Source organism: Coenobita brevimanus, chromosome 40 (assembly GCF_032717465.1).
Source record: "Coenobita brevimanus isolate Jiangsu-jjx chromosome 40, ASM3271746v2, whole genome shotgun sequence".
NCBI lineage: Eukaryota > Metazoa > Arthropoda > Malacostraca > Decapoda > Coenobitidae > Coenobita > Coenobita brevimanus.
The window spans coordinates 59,555,860-59,575,739 of record NC_136993.1 but is presented as its reverse complement, the minus strand read 5'-3'; the positions used below and the strand labels follow the sequence as shown (position 1 = coordinate 59,575,739).

Genomic DNA, 19,880 nt, shown 5'->3' with positions numbered 1-19,880 from the left:
CGGGATGATGGAGCTTGTTGCTATTACCTATATCTCCTAAAGTTATGAAAATAATTTATTGATAGCAATGATAATGTATATAAGATGTCAACAGACTGAAAACGTTTATGGATTTTTTTTTCTATTATCTTCGAAGAAAAAAAATTAGTTATATATAAAACATATAAAAAGCACTCGTCATTTTGCTGAATCGATGGTAGAATGTATCCATTACCTCTCATAAGAGGTGTCATTAATCCATTACGCAGTCTTACCTCCAACGCCTTTTCTTCATTCCTATTCCCTTCCATCATGCATACTTTAATCATCTTAGAACAGAGGTTTCGAACTGGGTAGTATAAGAATCTGCCTTTATTTATCCCTTCACCGCTAAATGATTCTCAGACTGTATAAAGGCGTCCGGAATCAGCAAGAATTAATTGAACATTTATTGTAGAGATGAGAGGTAAGCTTGTGGATGGCTCGGAGACATTTAATTTCCAAACTACCCATTAAAAGCCTCTTTTTTGCCTCTTCATCATCATCATCATCTAATCCTGTTTTGCCCCACAATGAGCATAGGAGCCTGAGGCTAGGCCAGTTGGTCCTGATATTTAAGATGAGTGACCAGCCTCACTCATCCCTGAGTAGCATTACGCGAGAAATAAACCCCAACCATCCCTTGGATATAAACCTGCACAGGCTCAATCATATCTTTAATAGCGGCATAGACTGCATGAATAACACACAAGAATATAGTACTGGCGCAGACTAAGTTATAAACCGTAAGGAAGAAGTGTTGGTTAGCTTCCTAACAGCACGAGACATTTTTGACCATCTGACTGTTGGGATTACTCCTCTTAAGTACGCCGTCTGTGGTGAGCTTGATGTACGGTAACACCCTGCAACCTGCTGCTGGAGAGGAACGTCATCTTGCAGTGTTACTGATGTCATGAGGCATAGAAGGTCCCTCAGCTTTGTTTCTTTCCCCTGAAAGGGAGGAAAATGGACGACAGAAGAGCAGCTGCAGTCTGCACTTCATCCGATTCGCGTGCCGGAAGAATAAAAATTCATTGAGTGGGAGGATGTTATATTTATATATTGTTTCTAACTCCTGACGGATATATTAAGCTTAGGATAGAAATATAGAGTTAAATTGGTAAGAATAAGTCTCCTTTGAACCTTCACTTCTAGTCAGTATCAAAGCCTTCCAGTTCCAAGTCTTGCCTAAGCTGAGTAAATTCACGTGAAAGCAGCAAAAAAAGACATCATAGCAGTGAAGCTGCTACCCTATGAACTACATTTTCCAAGTGTTGACGTCTTTTCTATTAAATTTTTATTGCTAAAAGAAGGTTTTATTAAGCTTCAGAAAGACTTTCAAACTGGAGGCTTTACATATAGCCTTCACTAACCTATTAGTGAGCGGGGACTTTGCTGGGAGGGTGCTTCTTGTACCACCCTCGGCCTATCAGGTCATAGTCGCATAGCTCAGAGGTCGCTAACCGGGGTTCCTCCTTTTATCAACGTCTGCAAATGCCCAGTTCCACCCCTTCATATAAAGTGGTCTCATACATAAATGAAGGAAACTATTTGATATCGAGAAGAATATATTATTATATGACGTTCTTAGGCCGAAGCGGCTAATGAGGATGAGATCCAACAATTTCCCTTTCAGTAATTCAAGTAAGAGCTGAAACACATCATTATGAGCTAGCGATTATAAAATAACAATACTGTTTTCGTCTCCAAGGATAAAGTATGAAAACATTAATTTAGTACTATAGTGAACGGGACTCTTAATGGCTGTAAACGCTTCATGAATATTATGGTTCGTAGGTCGTTTATTTGTATCTAGCTGTACATTTACTAATATATGTATAAACACATGAATTTCTCCTGCAAACAAGAAAACTGCAGTAGAGTCTTTGAACATACCAAATTAACATGCGACCAATGTAATGTAAAACATGAAATACTTCGAGTGGTGGTAAATTAAGCCTAATTCCAGGCGTTCTTTAATATGACCTATATTTTCGGGAATAAGATCACACACACACACACACACACACACACACACACACACACACACACACACACATGGAATGATCTCCATAAAATCCTGCATTGCGTGGAAGGCAAGGTGGATGCTCTTTTTGGTTCATGGCATGGAGTTACATCTTCCAGATCAAGGGATTTGTTCCGACTTCTAGCACCGACTAAATTATCAAGTTTCGTTCCAGATGAATCGGACATACTTCCACGTATATATGCATAAAACACTGCATTGGTGTATGGGGACTACAGCCACTCCAACATATACATCACCTTCAGTACAATGTATTTTTCTTTCTGTCTTCAAACGACTTTTCTCAGCTCATGCGAGACTTTACTAAGGTACCCTTCTGAGGTGAATGAAAAACATCTGGTAACAACAGACATAAAACTGAGATTGATTATGAAGAGAGGGGGACAGGCACAGAAAAAGAACGATAAAGGTTAAGGAAGAAGTAGGCAGCATTACATCAAGTGAGTGGGTGATGGTCGCCACCACCTACCACTAAGGTGGTGACGACCATTATTCACTCACTTGATGTAGTGCTGCTTACTTCTTCCTTAGCCTTTATCGTTCTTTTTCTGTGCCTGCCCTCCTCTCTTCCTATTTCTCCCATCTTTCCTGTCACTTCTTATTGTTGTTCTTTCCTTTACAGGTGGGTTTAAATTTAGTGACAAGCCAAATGGTTTCCTGTAAGCCAAGAAACCATTTACAACGCTGGGTGGTAACCATATAGCCAAACCATATGTGTTCCCAACGTGTCAGCAAGTGGATTGGTGGAGGGTTACTGCCCCTCCCTGTAAACAAATAACTCAATGTCAAATGGCCACCCCTTACGGGATTATGGCGTCGGGCAATAGATAGATAGATAGATTACTTGAACCCTAGTAGATTAATATTTCTCTAAGCTTACTTGGCCTCATTGCGGTAGTACTTTTTCTGTGCTTAGCTGGTCCCAGTGAGTTAGTAATTCTCTTTGCTTACTTGATTCCACTGAATTAATGATTATTCTGGGTTTACCTGGTCCTGTCGATCAACATTATTCTTAGTTTACCTGGCCCAGTGAGTTGATATTATTCTTGATTTACCTGTCCCGGTGGGTTAATATCATTCTTCTTTTACCTGGCCTAGTGCATTAATATTATCCTGGGTTTACTAGCGCAGTGGGTTAATATTTTTCTGTGTTTACTCCGACAAAGCCAAGAAAATGTATAAACGACGAGTGAAGCCTCGGACTGTGATGGCAGACCGGATGAGGATCGTGTGGCTGTGGCTGAGAGGCGTGGCAGCGAGAGACATAGCCCGCCAGGCTGACACCAGCACCTCCACCGTGTACCGCTGGATTCACCACTGGCAGAGGGAGGGGACACTGGAGAGTAAAGCTCGCAGAAGAAGATTTGGAGGGAGTACAGCACCCTGGGAGAAGCCGTCAGAGGAAACAAGAGTCTACCCACAACACCACCCAACTGTTATGCATCCCTTTCCCTATTACATCTCAAACCATAAAGGCGCTTCCTCTGTAAAAATGCATTATACATTATAACCCAGTAAAACAGATGTATCTGTAAATTGAGAAGCTAGAGTCAATCATTCACAACACTGTGTGTTACATACACTTTTTTGCTATTACATTTCGAACACTATTAGACAAAGCACTCAATCACTGATGCGCATACAAACTTCTTTAACGTATACTGCTAGATCCACCACTGTCAGAGGGAGAGAACCTTGAAAAGTAAAGCCAATATGAAGAGATACAGTGGAAGAAAGTCACCCTGGGAGAAGCCGACAGAATCTAGCCACTACCCACTGCATGACTCATCTATCATGTATCCTTTGCATCGCAAATCATAAAGGCGCTTCTATTGTAAAAGTGCATTCTAACATCTTGGTAAAATAAATGCGACTATACAGTAATTTGAGAAGCTACAGGCAGTCATCCACATCTTTACATCACTACTATATCTCCAACACTTAGACAACTCACTCAGCCTGTGATGAGCTTACAGACACCTTTACCCTGTGCTGCTGGACCCACTACTTGCACAGGGAGGGAACTTTGGGGATTAAAGCTCCTAGGAAGAGACTGGGTAATACTGCAGCACCATGGGGGAAGACGACAGACGAACCAACAGTCTCCCACATCATTATTCACCTGTAATGCATCTTAATACCTATTATGTTTCGAATCAAAAAGGTCCTTCGTCAGTAAAGATGCATTATAATGACAATGAATGTAGGCATAAACTGAATAAAGATTTCCGTAATGAAGCCTGCCAAACAACCGGCGCTCTGTCCACAACACGGGTCATCACACATACCCGTTCATCCTTATTATGTGGCGTTCTCTATGGACATTTACCCATGGTCAGTATATATATGCACTGTAAAGTTCAGACTCAGAACTATATTTATTTTTGCTCTCACCAGACGATTTTATTAAGCACAGGGCAACGCTTTCCTGGTAATGTGTTTGAGATTGAATCAAATCCCTTCTCCCTGAGTGGGGTTTCCCTAAGCAGCATAAAACATTGTGATAAAAAGAACACAGAAAAAAAAAAAATCGTAGTCAAAGGATTCAGTGTCATGTAGGTTACAATCGAAACGAATTTTTCGAAAATTTTTAGTTTGCAATCACCAACGGAGTTTTTTTAAGTACTTATAAGGGGTACATTCTTATTACTTGAATTTAACACATTCGTCTGTAAAAATGTACTGGAGTTTCTAATGCCGACTAACTCCGTAGTGTTTACTCATTTATACCCATTAGTTGATGTCATGTTTCACTGCATTTATAATGCAGTATAGGCAAACTTTATATTATTAAATAAATAAAATGTCGTTTTTAATCAGTTGATTAATAAACCTAACAAACTTTTCATCTAACGGCGAAGCATCAAGATGTACCGTTTTTCCATCAGAAAGAGAGACCTGGCCTGCCAGTAAGTCCACATGGATTATTACCAAACGTGTGGCTTTTATTTGGCACAACATTCTGGCTATCGGTACAGTTTTACCAGGTTCTGCAGCGACCCCTCATACTTACATGTAGAAATATGATATTTCCATTGAGAAACATAATGTTTTTTTGAAAAACTGAATACTACCTGGAACTGTATGCAAATCACAACTTAATTTTGTTTGTGATGCAAATGGAAAATTTACGAGAAAACGTTTTGTATAAAAGGGTACTAACCTTTTCTGTAAGTGTGTAATGATGTTTTGGTTAAGAAAACCCAATATAAAATACAAAAAAGGCAATCACATGTCACTTTAAGAAGAATTCATTCCACATGCAGCATATTTCAGCAATATTTAGGCTATTCCTCAATAAGAATGTGCATCAAACGTACTACAGTCAGTTAATAGAAGGACTTAAAGTTCAACGCACTATACTGTATCTTCATTAACGTTCCGAACACGATTATGTATAATTTTAGTTTTATCATGGTGCTACCAAATGATTTTGTGCAGCACAAAAGATCATCTGAGTGGTGAAGAGGTTAATGAAATCTATCTAGCCTTCCGAATATGAATATTCTCTAAGTCTGAATACTTTGGGAGGAGAGAACAAGAAAGAGTAAAACAAAAACTGCGTCCTTGTGTTATACAATGATGTACAGTTACCTCCACTTCTAACAAGTACGGCGGTTGGTGTGTCTGGTGAAATGTGGCACCACTGTGTTCCTTTACATCGTAGTAATAGTAAGTGAATGGGCAAACCCGGCAGAGCTTCCCCTCCTCTACAATAGCTAGTACCCACAGAAACAATGTTCTATCAAGTCATACTCTGCGTGCAATGGAAGTGTTTGCCACGTATGTATAGTGGAAGGTAGAGAGAAAAACAGATAGTAATGCCATTGGCTCCCATTGTTTCTCTGACAGGGGATGACTGAGGCGAGGTGGACTGGAGGGGAAGGGGGACAGGTGGTGGGGGCGCAGGTTACAAAACTTTGTCGTGTTGATGAAGGGTGTGATTTTACATATGTTCTGAGAGGATCTGCAACTCCGTATGCAATAACGTATCTTGGATGAATGTGAGTCTTACTGTCGTCATACAATGTGGTGAACAACTGTAGATGAGCATAAATGTTAGAAGGTGTGATGTCCGGTGTCTCGAAACGTGGTTCACCTGAGTCTAGTGGGTGTGTGACTCAACAGCTGTAAAATTTTTGTGGCAGAAGCAGGGTGGCCATAAATGATTCATGATATGCATGTTATACAAGTCATGCCATGCTGTGCATCATCCAGTCTCTTTTATTGTGAGGAAAAACAGTCATTATATTCGCAAACCATGGTATAAGTAGATGTCCTGTTGCATAGGATTATAGCTACTTTGAGTGTTGGACAGTTACTATTACGTTGTGCGAAAATGTGCAGTCATCAGACTGATGGATCACGCATTCATGATGCATTATGCGGTAGTAATGCATAATGAATACATATCTTGTATTATAATAATTGAAATAACGGTGTTACGGGTGTCCAGTCCACAAATGATGTCGCTTTCTTCGAGGTGCTATTTTATTAGTCTAGTTGTGACACAACATCCACAAACATTGGTCATCATTTTTTATATTCTCTTTTAAACATTCATACAGTAGTTTTCATACAAGTATTACATATTAAGGCCCTCCTTCGCTCCAGACGCATTATATTATTAAATCGTGTGTCTACACTAAGACACTGTTCATCCAGAGGGAGCAATATTTTCTTTACCATGCGTGTCTGTCCGTTCTCTGCCATTATAATACAAGGTTTTCGTGTGTGACCACGGCTATACAAAATATACTGTGGCGTGGTGCTGCTGGGAAATGTAAACCTGAGTATAGTCTACCTGTGTTTGTCAAGGGAGTCTGGTAATACACTTAACCGACATATTCACACTCCTGCCAAGATAGCAGCCAAAGTCGCGGTTCTGGTGACTATACTGACTGACTACTGAACACACTTTCACCTCCCAGCAACGTGAATGAGATCCTGTTTTCAAGCAATAGAAACATTAAGTAATACAGTGAACAGTGCACTTTTATATGTAAAGTAAGGAGTGTTTTATGCACCGTGTCACCATACAGGCTTATACAGTATAACACAGCCAAGGATATGCTGGACCTACGGTAGGATAAAGGTTGGGTGCTGGTGGAGAGTCCAAGTAAGCATAAGCAACATTGGTGCACCAGAACCTGAATGGTAAAACCCAACCACAACGCTTTAGGAAAAATACCCCCGGGTACTGAAGCTACCCCATGTCATCCATTATATTTACACAAGGCCATTGATAAGGCTGCTATCTAGTCGTAGTGATGCGATATGATAAGAAAGTCAATATCAGGTCTTGTTACCCATGATATGAGGAAGGGCCGGAATTATGTGTGTGTGTGTGTGTGTGTGTGTGTGTGTGTGTGTGTGTGTGTGTGTGTGTGTGAGAGAGAGAGAGAGAGAGAGAGAGAGAGAGAGAGAGAGAGAGAGAGAGAGAGAAAGAGAGAGAGAGAAAGGCAGAGTGGTGCATTCATGGTCATTACAAGTTGATACAATACGACGTAATAGACCCAGGGAAGGATAGGGTGGTCCTTGTCTCTGTAACAGTGAATATTGGCCCGATACTATCGCTGCAATTTCAGAATAGACAATGGACACACACACTGTATAAATTGTAGGACAAAGGGAAGCAGGACCTAAAATATCATGGCGTGCAATGTCGGGCACTGTGGTAGCGGAGATGATAGATGGGACGCGAACCGTCGTTATGGTATAGTTGTTTTGAGCCATCATACGAGATTCATAATAACCTCAAGTTCGACAATAAATTTTGATATTACGGATATCTGGGATGCCGTTTCCCGTGGCGCTGAACATTGAAAACGATGTTCCCAAGGCAGTTAGAATAGAATATTTGGTAAGTAAAGGGGCTTGAGGAGAGGTTGGTCAGTGGGACGGAGTATAAGGAGAGGAAGGAAATGTTGCAGGAATAGGGAGGGTCGGAGGGCTTGACCACCCTGCTTGGTGGTAAGGTGTGTGTGGAAGTGGACTGTTGTGGAGTACCAGCGAATGAGGAAGTGGACAGGTGGGAGTAGGGTCATCACCAACATATGTGATGTTTGGTGTTGGTATGAGAAATATTGCTCCCTCTGGATGAACAGTGTGTGAGTGTAGACACACGATTAAATAGTATAATGCATCCATATATATAGAGAGAGAGAGGGGTCTCTCTCGCTCTTTCTCTCTCTCTCTCTCTCTCTCTCTTTCCTTATATAAATACTCCCCCTCCTCCTTCCCTCACTTACCGTCTACAATATTCAACTCCCCGCTCCTTCCTGTCCCCCGTCCTCCTTCTCCACGTAATTCAGCTCTTTCCTCCTCCTCTCTCTCTCTCTCTCTCTCTCTCTCTCTCTCTCTCTCTCTCTCTCTCTCTCTCAAATAGCCTGTAAACAAGGAGGTTTGTTATACTTACTGTCACAGGTGGGCTACCGTCACTGTAGAAGCACAACCAGGGAGACAAGGACCACCCTATCCTTTCCTGGGTCTGTTATGTCGTAATGTATCAACTTGTAATGACACCATGAATGCGCCAGTCTGTGTGTGTTTCTCTCTCTCTCTCTCTCTCTCTCTCTCTCTCTGTCACAAACTTCCGGCCCTTCCTCATATCATGGGTAACGAGACCTGATAATGACTTCCTTATCCTATCGCATCACTACGACTAGATTGCAGCCTTATCAATGACCTTGTGTAGATATAATGGATGACATGGGGTAGCTTCAGTACCCGGGGGTATTTTTCCTAAAGCGCGGTGGTTGGATTTTACCAATGTTGCTTATGCTTACTTGGACTCTCCAGCAGCACCCAACCTTTATCCTACCGTAGGTCCAGCTTATTCTTGGCTCTGTTATACTGTATAAGCCTGTATGGTGACACGGTGCATAAAACACTCCTTACTTTACATATAAAAGTGCACTGTTCACTGGATTACTTAATGTTTCTATTGCTTGAAAACAGGATCTCATTCATGCTGCTGGGAGGTGAAAGTGTGTTCAGTAGTCAGTCAGTATAGTCACCAGAACCGCGACTTTGGCTGCTATCTTGGCAGGAGTGTGAATATGTCGGTTAAGTGTATTACCAGACTCCCTTGACAAACACAGGTAGACTATACTCAGGTTTACATTTCCCAGCAGCACCACGCCACAGTATATTTTGTATAGCCGTGGTCACACACGAAAACCTTGTATTATAATGGCAGAGAACGGACAGACACGCATGGTAAAGAAAATATTGCTTCCTCTGGATGAACAGTGTCTTAGTGTAGACACACGATTTAATAATATAATGCGTCTGGAGCGAAGGAGGGCCTTAATATGTAATACTTGTATGAAAACTACTGTATGAATGTTTAAAAGAGAATATAAAAAATGATGACCAATGTTTGTGGATGTTGTGTCACAACTAGACTAATAAAATAGCACCTCGAAGAGAGCGACATCATTTGTGGACTGGACACCCGTAACACCGTTATTTCAATTATTATAATACAAGATATTCATTCATTATGCATTACTACCGCATAATGCATCATGAATGCGTGATCCATCAGTCTGGTGACTGCACAACATTTTCGCACAACAAGCCAATAGCTGTCCAACACTTGAAAGTAGCTATAATCCTATGCAACAGGGTATCTACTAATACCATGGACTGCGAATATAATGATTATTTTTCCTTAAAATAAAACAGACTGGTTGATGCATGACATGGCATGGCCGTTGTGTCACATGCATATCATGAATCATTTATGGCCACCCTGCTTCAGCCACAAACCTTTTACAGCAGTTGAGTCGCACACTCTCTAGACTCAGGTGAACCACGTTTCGAGACACCGGACATCACACCTTCTAACATTTATGCTCATCTACAGTTGTTCACTACATTGTATGACGAACAGTAAGACTCATACATTCATCCAAGACACGTTATTCCATACGGAGTTGCAGATCATCTCAGAACATTTGTATAATCACACCGTTCATCTTTCCAAACGAAACGCTACAAAGTTTTGATACATGCGTCCCCACCACCTGTCCCCCCTCCCCTCCAGTCCACCTCGCCTCAGTCATCTCCTGTCAGAGAAACAATGGGATCCAATGGCATTACTATTTGTTTTTCTCTCTACCTTCCACTATACATGCGTGACAAACACTTGCCTTTGTAGACAGAGTATGACTTGATAGAACATTGTTTCTGTGGGTACTAGATATTGTAGAGGAGGGGAAGCTCTGCCGCGTCTGTCCATTCACTATTACTACGATGTAAATAAACATAGTGGTGCCACATTTCACCAAGCACACCACCCGCTGTACTCGTTACAAGTGGAGGTAACTGTACAGTTACCTCCACTTCTAACGAGTACAGCGGGTGGTGTGTTTGGTGAAATGTGGCACCACTGTGTTTGTTTACATCGTAGTAATAGTAAGTGAATGAGCGGACCACGCAGAGCTTACCCTCCGCTACGGTATCTAGTACAAACAGAAACAACGTTCTAACAAGTCATACTTTCTCTGCAAATCCAAGTGTTTGCCACGTATGTATAGTGGAAGGTAGAGAGAAGAACAAATAGTAATGTCATTGGATCCCATTGTTTCTCTGACAGGAGATGACTGTGAGGTGAGGTGTAACGGAGAGGAGGGGGGACAGGTGGTGGGGGCGCATGTATCGAAACTTCGTGTTTCGTTTTGAAAGATGAAGGGTGTGATTAAACAGATGTTCTGAGGTGATCAATAACGTGTATTGGATGAATGTAGGAGTCCTAATGTTCGTCATACAATGTGGTGAACAACTGCAATTGAACATAAATGTTAGAAGGTGTGATGTCCGGTGTCTCGAAACGTGGTTCACCTGGGTCTAGTGAGTGTGTGACTCAACTGCTGTAACATTTTTGTGGCTGAACCAGGGAGGCCATAAATGATTCGTGATTAAGCATATGACACAACGATCATGTCATATTGTGCATCATCCAGTCTGTTTTATTGTGAGGAAAAACAATCATTATATTTGCAAACCACGGCATAAGTATATGTTCTGTTACATAGGATTATAGCTACATTAAATGTTGGACAGCTATTAGCTTATTGTGCGAAAATGTTCTACAATCATCATAATGATAGATAACGCTGAGGTAATGAGACACTGTATTTGCATAATGAATGCATGTCTTGTATTATAATAATTGAAATAACGGTGCTACGGATGTTCAGACCACAAACGAAGTCGCTTTCTTCGAGGTGCTGATTTCATTAGTCTGGATAGCTATAACACAACATCCACAAACACTGATATATATATATATATATATATATATGTATAATATATATATAATATATATATATAATATATATATATTTACCCCCTGGGGGTAGGGGGGTTTTCAAGAATACTCCCCCAGTATCCCTGCTTGTCGTAAAAGGCGACTAAAAGGGTTGGCGGAGGGTTAGTGCCCCTCCCCGGAAAACAACTAACTAAAAAAACAAACAAGAAGCCTCGACAAGGACTGACCAAACGTTGACGACCCAGGACCGGACAAAGGACTTGGTAATGTGTACATGGAATGTAAGAGGAGCGAATGATGAGGTGAAAGAGAGAGAGATTGTCCAGGTGCTTGAGGATGCGAAAGTGGATGTATGTGGAATAACTGAAACAAAATGGAGAGGAGAAAGTGTGAGAGAATGGGAGTATGGATGGGGTATATGTGCAGGAGTAGATGAGAATGAGAGGGCAAAGGAAGGAGTGTGTATAGTTGTGAGTAAAAGATGGAAGAAGAGCATAAGACAGTATGGATCAGTTGGGTCAAGGATTGTGTGGGTAAAGTTGAAAGTTGGAATACAAATGTGGGCGATTGTGTGTGTGTATGCGCCAACGCAAGATCGTGCTAGAAGAGTGAGAGAAGAGTTCTGGACAAATGTGGAAGTGTGCATGGAAAAGTTTGGAAGGAATGAGAGAGTGTTTTTGATCGGTGATATGAATGGTAAAGTTGGTAATGTGAAGGTGGATGGAATAGTTGGTGAGTGGGGTGTGCCTGCTGAGATAGATGAGAATGGGAGTGCGTTAGTGGACATCTGTGCTGGGAGGGGGTTGGTAATAGCCAATACCCTCTTCAGGCATAAAATGATCCACAGGTATACATGGCGAGTGATGAGAAGGGTGGGTGGTGAACTGAATGAAAGGAAGGCCATGATTGATTATGTGTGTGTGGATGAAAGGATGCGAAGATGTATAGTGGATGCAAGAGTTTATAGAGGTTGGGGGAGTGGCCTTTCTGACCACTACTTGGTGGTGGCCAGAATTAGGATGCAAGTAAGATGGAGGAATAGAAGAAGGGAAAGACGAGAGGAAGGAGTAGTTGCAAGGAGAGTGGAAAGGTTACAAGAGGATGAGAAAAAGGCAGAGTATAAAAGAGAAGTGGAGGAACGATTGGGCAAATATGAATTGGAGCAGATGGGAGACGTGGAAGGTGTGTGTAAGATATTTACAGAAGAAATATGTGCAGCATGTGATGTGGTGTGTGGAAGGAAGAGAAGACGGAGGGGGGGTGCAAGGAACAGCGTGGTGGACTGAAGAGGTGAAACAGGCTGTGGCACAAAAGAAGAAAGCATACAATGAATGGATGAGAAATAGGGGCGTGGAAGAAGTTGAGAGGCGGAAGAGAGAGTTATATGTGGAAAGGAAGAGAGAGGTGAAAAGATTAGTAAGAGAGAGTAAGAAGAGAGTGGATTAGGAACTTGGAAGGAATTTGAGTGTAAAGTGGAGGGACTGTAAGAAAATGTTCTGGAGAGAAGTGAAAAGAGTAAGACAGGGTGGAAGTGAAGTTAGCAGGGGAGTGAAAGATAAAAATGGTAGATTACTAGTGGAGAAGGGAGAAAAGTGAGCAGATGGAGAGAACACTTTAAGGAATTGTTGAACGTAGAGGATGGAAGTAATGCGAGTATAAGTGGCTGGGGAATGGCTGGGAGAAGGAGGGAGGTGAGAAGACAGGTAGAAATCAGTAGGATAGAGGTTGTGGAAGCAATGAAGAAAGTTAAATCGGGGAAAGCCCCAGGAATTGATGGAGTGTGTGGTGAGATGCTGAAGCATGGGGGAGAGATAGTAGTAGAATGGATGTGGAAGATGTGCAGATTGGCCTGGGAGGAAGGTAGAGTCCCGGAGGATTGGAAGTCAGGTATAATTATTCCCTTGTACAAAAGGAAAAGGGGAAAAAGAAGTGTGTGGTAATCATAGGGGCATTTGTCTTCTTAGTATAATAGGAAAAGTGTATGGTAGGATACTTATAGACAGACTTAGAGAAAGAACAGAGAAATTAGTTGGAGAAGAATAGGGAGGGTTTAGGAAGGGAAGAGATTGTGTAGATCAGATATTCATTCTTAGATCTTTAGTGGAAAAGTTTCTAGAGAAGGGATGAAGTTGTATGCGGCTTTCATGGATTTGGAGAAAGCATATGACAGGGTGGATAGACAAGGATTGTGGAAAGTGTTAAGAATATATGGAGTAGATGGGAAGTTGTTGAATGCTGTGAAGAGTATGTATGATGGTGCTAAGGCTGCAGTGCGTGTGGATGGTGAACTAAGTGAATTTTTCTCTTGAAAGTTGGTTTGAAACAGGGATGTGTCATGTCTCCATGGTTGTTCAATCTGTACATGGATGGGGTAATAAAAGAGGTACAAGGTAGGGTAGTGGATGTTGGAGTGGCCCTGGTGAGAGAGGATAGTGTTTGGAAACTTCCTGTACTGTTGTTTGCAGATGATACTGTGTTGTTGAGTGAAGATGAAGGGGAGCTGCAAGGCTTGGTGGATGAGTTTGAGAGAGTGTGTAAGAAACGGAACCTAAAGGTGAATGTAGGGAAGAGTAAAGTGATGGTCTTTGAGAGAGGTGAAGTCAGTGAATGTATAGCGAGGTTGGATGGTGAGGAATTGGAAAATGTGAGTACGTTTAAGTATTTGGGTAGTGTGATGAGTAAGGATGGAGTATTTGAGGGTGAAGTGCTTGAAATGGTACAGCAGGAAGAAAGGTTGCTGGTTCCTTGAAAGCAGTGATAAGAAACAGGGAAGTGAGCATGGAAGTAAAAAAGTTACTACATGACAGTATTGTGATACCAACTCTAACGTACGGAAGTGAAGCTTGGACGTTGTTGGAAGGACACAAGTCAAGAGTGAGAGCAGTGGAAATGAGTTATTTAAGAGGAGCTTGTGGAGTCACGTGGAGAGACAGGCTGACGAATGAGGATATAAAGGAGCGTTGTGGTGTTGATGTGGATGTGATAGGAAGCGTTGTGAGGAACACACTGAGGTGGTTTGGCCATGTGGAGAGGATGGAGGGTGAAAGACTGACGAAGAGAGTGTATGTGAGTGAGGTGGAGGGTGGAAGAGGGAGGGGGAGACCGAGGATGAGATGGAGGGATGGGGTGGAGAGGTATATGAGAGAGGGGGGTGTGAGTTGGGAGCAGGGTAGTGAAATGGCGGGGGACAGGGCGACTTGGAGGCGATTTGTTTGTGGCCACCCCAAACGGGATTGAGGCGTCTGGCAATAGATAGATAGAAGATCTTCTCTTTAAAACATTCATACATTAGTTTTCATACAAGTATTACACATTCAGGCCCTCCTTAGCTCCAGACGCATTATACTATTTAATCGTGTGTTTACACTCACACACTGTTCGTCCAGAGGGAGCAATATTTCCCATACCAACACCAAACAGCACATATGTTGGTGATGACCCTACTCCCACCTGTCCACCTCCTCATTCGCTACTACTCCAGAACAGTCCACTTCCACACACACCTTACCACCAAGCAGGTTGGTCAAGCCCTCCCAGCCTCTCTATTCCTGCAACATTTCCTTCCTTTCCTAATACTTCGTCCCGCAGACCAACCTCTCCTCAAGTATACCCCCTTACCCCCGAAATATTCTAATCTATTTCTAACTGCCTTGGGAATGACACGGCATCACAGATATCCGTAATATCAAAATCTGTTGTCGAACTTGTTATTATGAATCTCCTATGATGGCTCTAAATAACTATACCATAACGACGTTTCAGTTCCCATCAACAATCACAACCACCACAGTGCCCGGCGCATTACACGTGATGATATTTTAGGGAACAAGGCCTCCAAGCAACTTTCCCCCAAATCGCCAAAACTGACTTTTTGATCATTTTAAGCTGGAATATGGGGTTAATACAAGAGGGTAATACACCTGAAATATAAAAACAGCATTACGGACCTTGACTGGGCAAGCTTGGCATGTTTGCAAAGGTTGGGCGGAAAGAGGCTTGCAGAGCTAGCGTGCAACTTGTTTCTTAGCTGTCCGCCGTGTTGACCTAGCACGCAAGGTAAACATGGCGGGCAGATGCGGTGTGACCCTTCTATTGATTCTCGTACGTTGGGATTTGGGGGATTTTACGTGCTCGTTAAACAGGCGATGGTGCAAATTTCATGACCTCGTATTTGCGAATTCTCATTAAGTGGTTGCTTGTTAACCGGGATTTGCCTTTAATTCCTCTCAGTGATAACTCTGTTCAAAGAAGAGTGGATGAAATGGCTGAAAACGTTGAAGACACATTGTGCAACGTGCTTAGGATAACAGAATTTAGCTTACAATTAGATAAGTCCACTCAGCCAGGCAATGAATCTTGCTTATGTTAGTTTCGTCAAAGATGAAAGTTTGGTTCAAGAGCTGTTATTTGCAAGACAACTAGAAACAGACACAAAGAGGTAGTCAGTATTTCTTGTTGGTGAGTATGATTTCAAAGAGAAAGACATCCCGCTAACCAATATTCTTGCTTGTGCAACAAATGGGGCACCATCGATGTTAGGTTGTCACCGTGGCTTCATCAGTTTCTTGAAAAAAGCTGTACCTGCAGTGTTTACAGCGCACTGTGTAATCCACAGGTAACATCTGGTAGCAAAAAACATAAGTGGTCGACTTCACAAGTCACTAAGCACTGTCATCACAACATAAAATAAAATCAAGGTACATGCTCTCAATTCCCGACTGTTTCAACAGCTCTGCACTAAGAATGATGAATATTTTGAACGTTTGTTGTTGCACACAGAAGTTTGATGGCTGTCAAAGGGAAACTGCCTGAGACGTTTATATTCACTTTTTAAAACAGTTGTTGAGTTCTTCCAAGACTCCAATTCTGTTCTCTGTGATGAACTAAGAAACATCAAGCATGACACTGCATACTTGTCAGAGGTATTCACAAAGTTCAACAAAGTTAATTTGCAACTGGAAGGAAATGAGATTAACTGTGTCAAAGTCATATCAGCCCTCTCCACGTTTCTGTCCAAGTTACAGTTATTCAAACGTAATGTAGCCCGTCGTGATCTCTTCCAGTTTCCGAGCCTCTCTGAACTGGAGGAGAAGAGCATACCAGACAATGACCTTCAATTGTATTGTGCACATCTGCATGAGCTGCATAAAGACATGTCTGACAGCCTTCAGGATCTCTTTTTCCTTAAATTGCCAGACAGGGTGATCAATCCATTCCTAGATATCAGCAATGAGGAAACAGGAATGGTGGAAGAAGAACTGGTTTCACTCCAAAATGACGCTGAACTGAGGCCAAAGTTCAGCAAATCATGCCAAGATTTTTGGCTTAAAAAGAAAAAAAAATCTGACCGCTACCCTGCACTGTGAAACAAAGTCAAAATATACTTTAATGCTTTCCCAACATAATATTTAGTAGAGCGGGGCTTCAGTGCAGTCGTCCAGCTTCTTTGCAAGCAAAGAAACAAGCTTAAAATTGCTGAACGTGGGGATCTAAGACTTCTTAGTGGCCTCCAGCCTGATGCTGAGAAGTTGATATCCCTGCACCATTATAACTGTGAAGACAATGTAGTTACAGGTGAGATGTAAATTCACCCTTTCATGTTGTTAAAACAGCTATTTTTCTGGTTTAGTAGGTTAAGTTTGATGTGGGAACTACATAAGTGTGTTTACAGTCTCAGATTAGTTGTTGATTTGAATTTGCAGTACACTTAATACCAAGTAAGAGGTGTGTGTGTTTGTATATGTGTGTGCGTGTGGTGGGGGGGGGGCGAGGGATGTGGCTTGGGAGCAAAGGGGGCAGCAGCCCGAAAAAGTTTGGGAACCACTGACTTAGATGAATGCTTAACATAACTTAGCATTCATCAAAATTAACCTAACTAACCTAGCCTAACCTAACCTCAGGTTAACCTATATTATCCCAGCGTAACGTAGCTGCAACCTAAATTAACCTTAATCAACCCATCCTAAGTTAAACTCATTTCACGATTTCAGTAGGAATTTCATTAACTCACTGGTTACACAAATTCCCTGTTGCACAGGGTGGTCCTTATTACTAAGGGGGGAAAATGAATTCTGGTTTATTTTGAAGTACTGGAAGTGTAATTGTGAGTTTAGGTGTAAACTCTTGAGACACCAAATTTTAGCCAAAATGGGTGATATTTACTGGTGCTACATCTTACCCAAAGTTTGAACTTAATAAGCAAAATTATGTTGTGATAATCTGTTTTATTTCTTAAAAATGGTTTGCTTTAGGCCTGCTTCATTGGAGGCTACATTCTAGTAATACCCATATATATTTTTTCTTTTTTCAAGGATTTGGCTTTTGAGTAATATTTTAGCACTTATTTACTATACTGAAATGAAATAGTCAACGCCAGTGATGAAAAGCAGGAGCAAAACTAAAATCTGACTTGTTGGCCAACCAAGTGAAAGACTACACTGAATTAAGTTACCTTCTTGTGGAGAAGTATTAGCGCAACTTTTCTACCTAATGCGAACAGAGACACGAACAGTGAGGGATTCAGCATGTGTTCTGTGTGAGGAGCTAGGGGGATTCTGGGAGGGAGCTCTCATTCCTGCATCTGAGCCACGGAATTGTATCCCCAAAGTCGAATCTTTAAATAAAGAATGGAGAAAGTTGGAGAAGTGTAAGAACAGGACTATAGAATGAGGGGGGAAGAAGAGAAAGAACTTCCAAGAACAGATGAAAGATCCTATTTGACACTGCACACACGAATGCCTTCTGTCTCATCAAAAATCGTGAGGATAAGGAGATTCTTGTGTCTCAGAGGGAGAAAAAGATGCGAGGCTCTATGCTGGGTACTGAGTCAAAGTCCACCGGAAAGAACGAAGACAAAGAGAGAGACAACAGACTGAACAGGAGAGGAGAGAGCGTGAGGAATGTCATCGAGCAGTAAGAGAGGAAATAGTGGAGCTGGAGGAAAGCCCAATTAGTGATGAAGACGAAACAGGTGACGATTACACAGATATAGCTGGTCCTTCCTTTTTGGCTGCAGCTCCTCCTCTGAAACGCCAACGAGCACGAAAAACAGTTGTCACTTCTGCAGTTGCTGCTGCTTTAGGTCGGACAAAGACTTCAGACCGTGCTGCAGTCCATCTGCTTTGTGCGACCATTTCTGCCCGTAGACAATATCTAACAATGTATACTACCAACAGGCAAAGTATCTTCCGAGATCAAATCAAGAGTCAGAGGGAATCTGCAGTATGGGTGAAGAAATCATTCCATCCAACTGTGCCACTTGTAGTGCACTGGGATGGAAAACTAATTCCCGATGTAACAGGAGCAAATGTCACTGAACGCCTTCCAATTCTCGTCTCAGGTGATGGAGTTTGAAAGCTTTTGAATGTACCCAGTTTGGATCAGGGACAGGAAAGGCCATGGCCAATGTCATCACTGAAATCTTGAATGACTGGTTTATCTGAACATTTGGTAGGGGTGGCATTCGACAACACTGCCAGCAATACCGGATTGTGGCCAGGGGCGTGCACACTTATTCAGCAACAGTTGCACAAGGATCTCCACCTTGTCGGCATCACATATTGAGATCCTTGTTCAAAAGCCCTTCAGCATATGCCTTGGACCGTACTTTGGTCCCGACATTCATATATTCAAGCAGTTCAGAGCAAAGTGGAATGCTATTGACACAACACGTTTTCAGGCCTTGAGTGAAAACGAGGAAATGCCGGTGATTGATACTGAGAAATGTGATGAGGTCATAACATTTTGTATGAAACAGCTGGAAGAAAGTCAGCCTCAAGATGATTATCGAGAACTGCTAGAACTGTCCACTGTTGTACTGGGTGGTGTCCCGCCCTGTGGAACTCGGTTTCAGAACCCTGGTGCTTGCCGTCATGCCAGATGGATGACTAAGTTATATACAGCGTCAAAGTCTATCTTTCTCATCATCAGACAAGCATCACACTGAAGCAAGGTCGAAGATTGAAGCGGTTTGATGTGTTCATCATCAGGCAATATCTGAAATCATGGTTCATGGCAACAAAAATAAGCTCTAGCTCCAGGAAACGTTCTGAGGCTTCCCCAGGAATTGTCACTTGATCCTGATAAGGACATCTCACAAGTCTGCTTGAAAGCATTTGGTCGTCATTTGTGGTATTTGTCAGAGCAATTAGTAGGACTGGTCTTTTTTTTTATCCAACTGTTGACTTTAAAGAGAAGCGAATAATGGTGATGGCTATTAACGAAGAAGGAAGCAAAGATCAACTTAAGAGAGCAACAGTTGAACTTGAGGCGACAGCACTAAACCAGAAAACAGTTTAAAGTTTTGTGACCAGTAACATCAACAAGGTCTTCAGACTGCTTGGCCTTCCTCATTCATTCCTAGAATTCGATCCATCTACATGGGAAAGTCGTGAGGATTACAACGAAGCTGAGCGCATCGTCCAGGGGCTACAGGTAACACATAACTTTTCTGAAAGAGGGGTAGCACTGATTCAAGAGTTTAATCCAGTGTTGACCTAGAACGAAGATCAACGGCAGTTTCTTCTCCAGGTCTTT

General features: G+C 42.0%; 1 protein-coding gene across 1 annotated transcript; it reads left to right on the top strand.

The window, feature by feature from the left end:
* The first annotated feature begins 3,284 nt into the window (after nt 1–3,284).
* LOC145397142 (zinc finger BED domain-containing protein 5-like) lies at nt 3,285–16,711 on the top strand. The gene is made up of 3 exons (XM_080270339.1): nt 3,285–3,460; nt 15,576–15,709; nt 16,185–16,711. Exons 1-3 carry the CDS (start codon nt 3,285–3,287, stop codon nt 16,709–16,711), a joined length of 837 nt encoding a protein of 278 aa, XP_080126465.1.
* Nucleotides 16,712–19,880: the final 3,169 nt, after the last annotated feature.

What these genes read in the sequence shown, in the direction of transcription:
- LOC145397142 (XM_080270339.1), top strand. Translation starts at nt 3,285, where the DNA reads ATGAGGATCGTGTGGCTGTGGCTGAGAGGCGTGGCAGCGAGAGACATA. An exon ending in ACAGCACCCTGGGAGAAGCC is followed by an intron (nt 3,461 to 15,575) that starts GTCAGAGGAAAC and finishes AATTCCTCTCAG; the next exon opens with TGATAACTCTGTTCAAAGAA. An exon ending in AGGCAATGAATCTTGCTTAT is followed by an intron (nt 15,710 to 16,184) that starts GTTAGTTTCGTC and finishes TTTTTAAAACAG; the next exon opens with TTGTTGAGTTCTTCCAAGAC.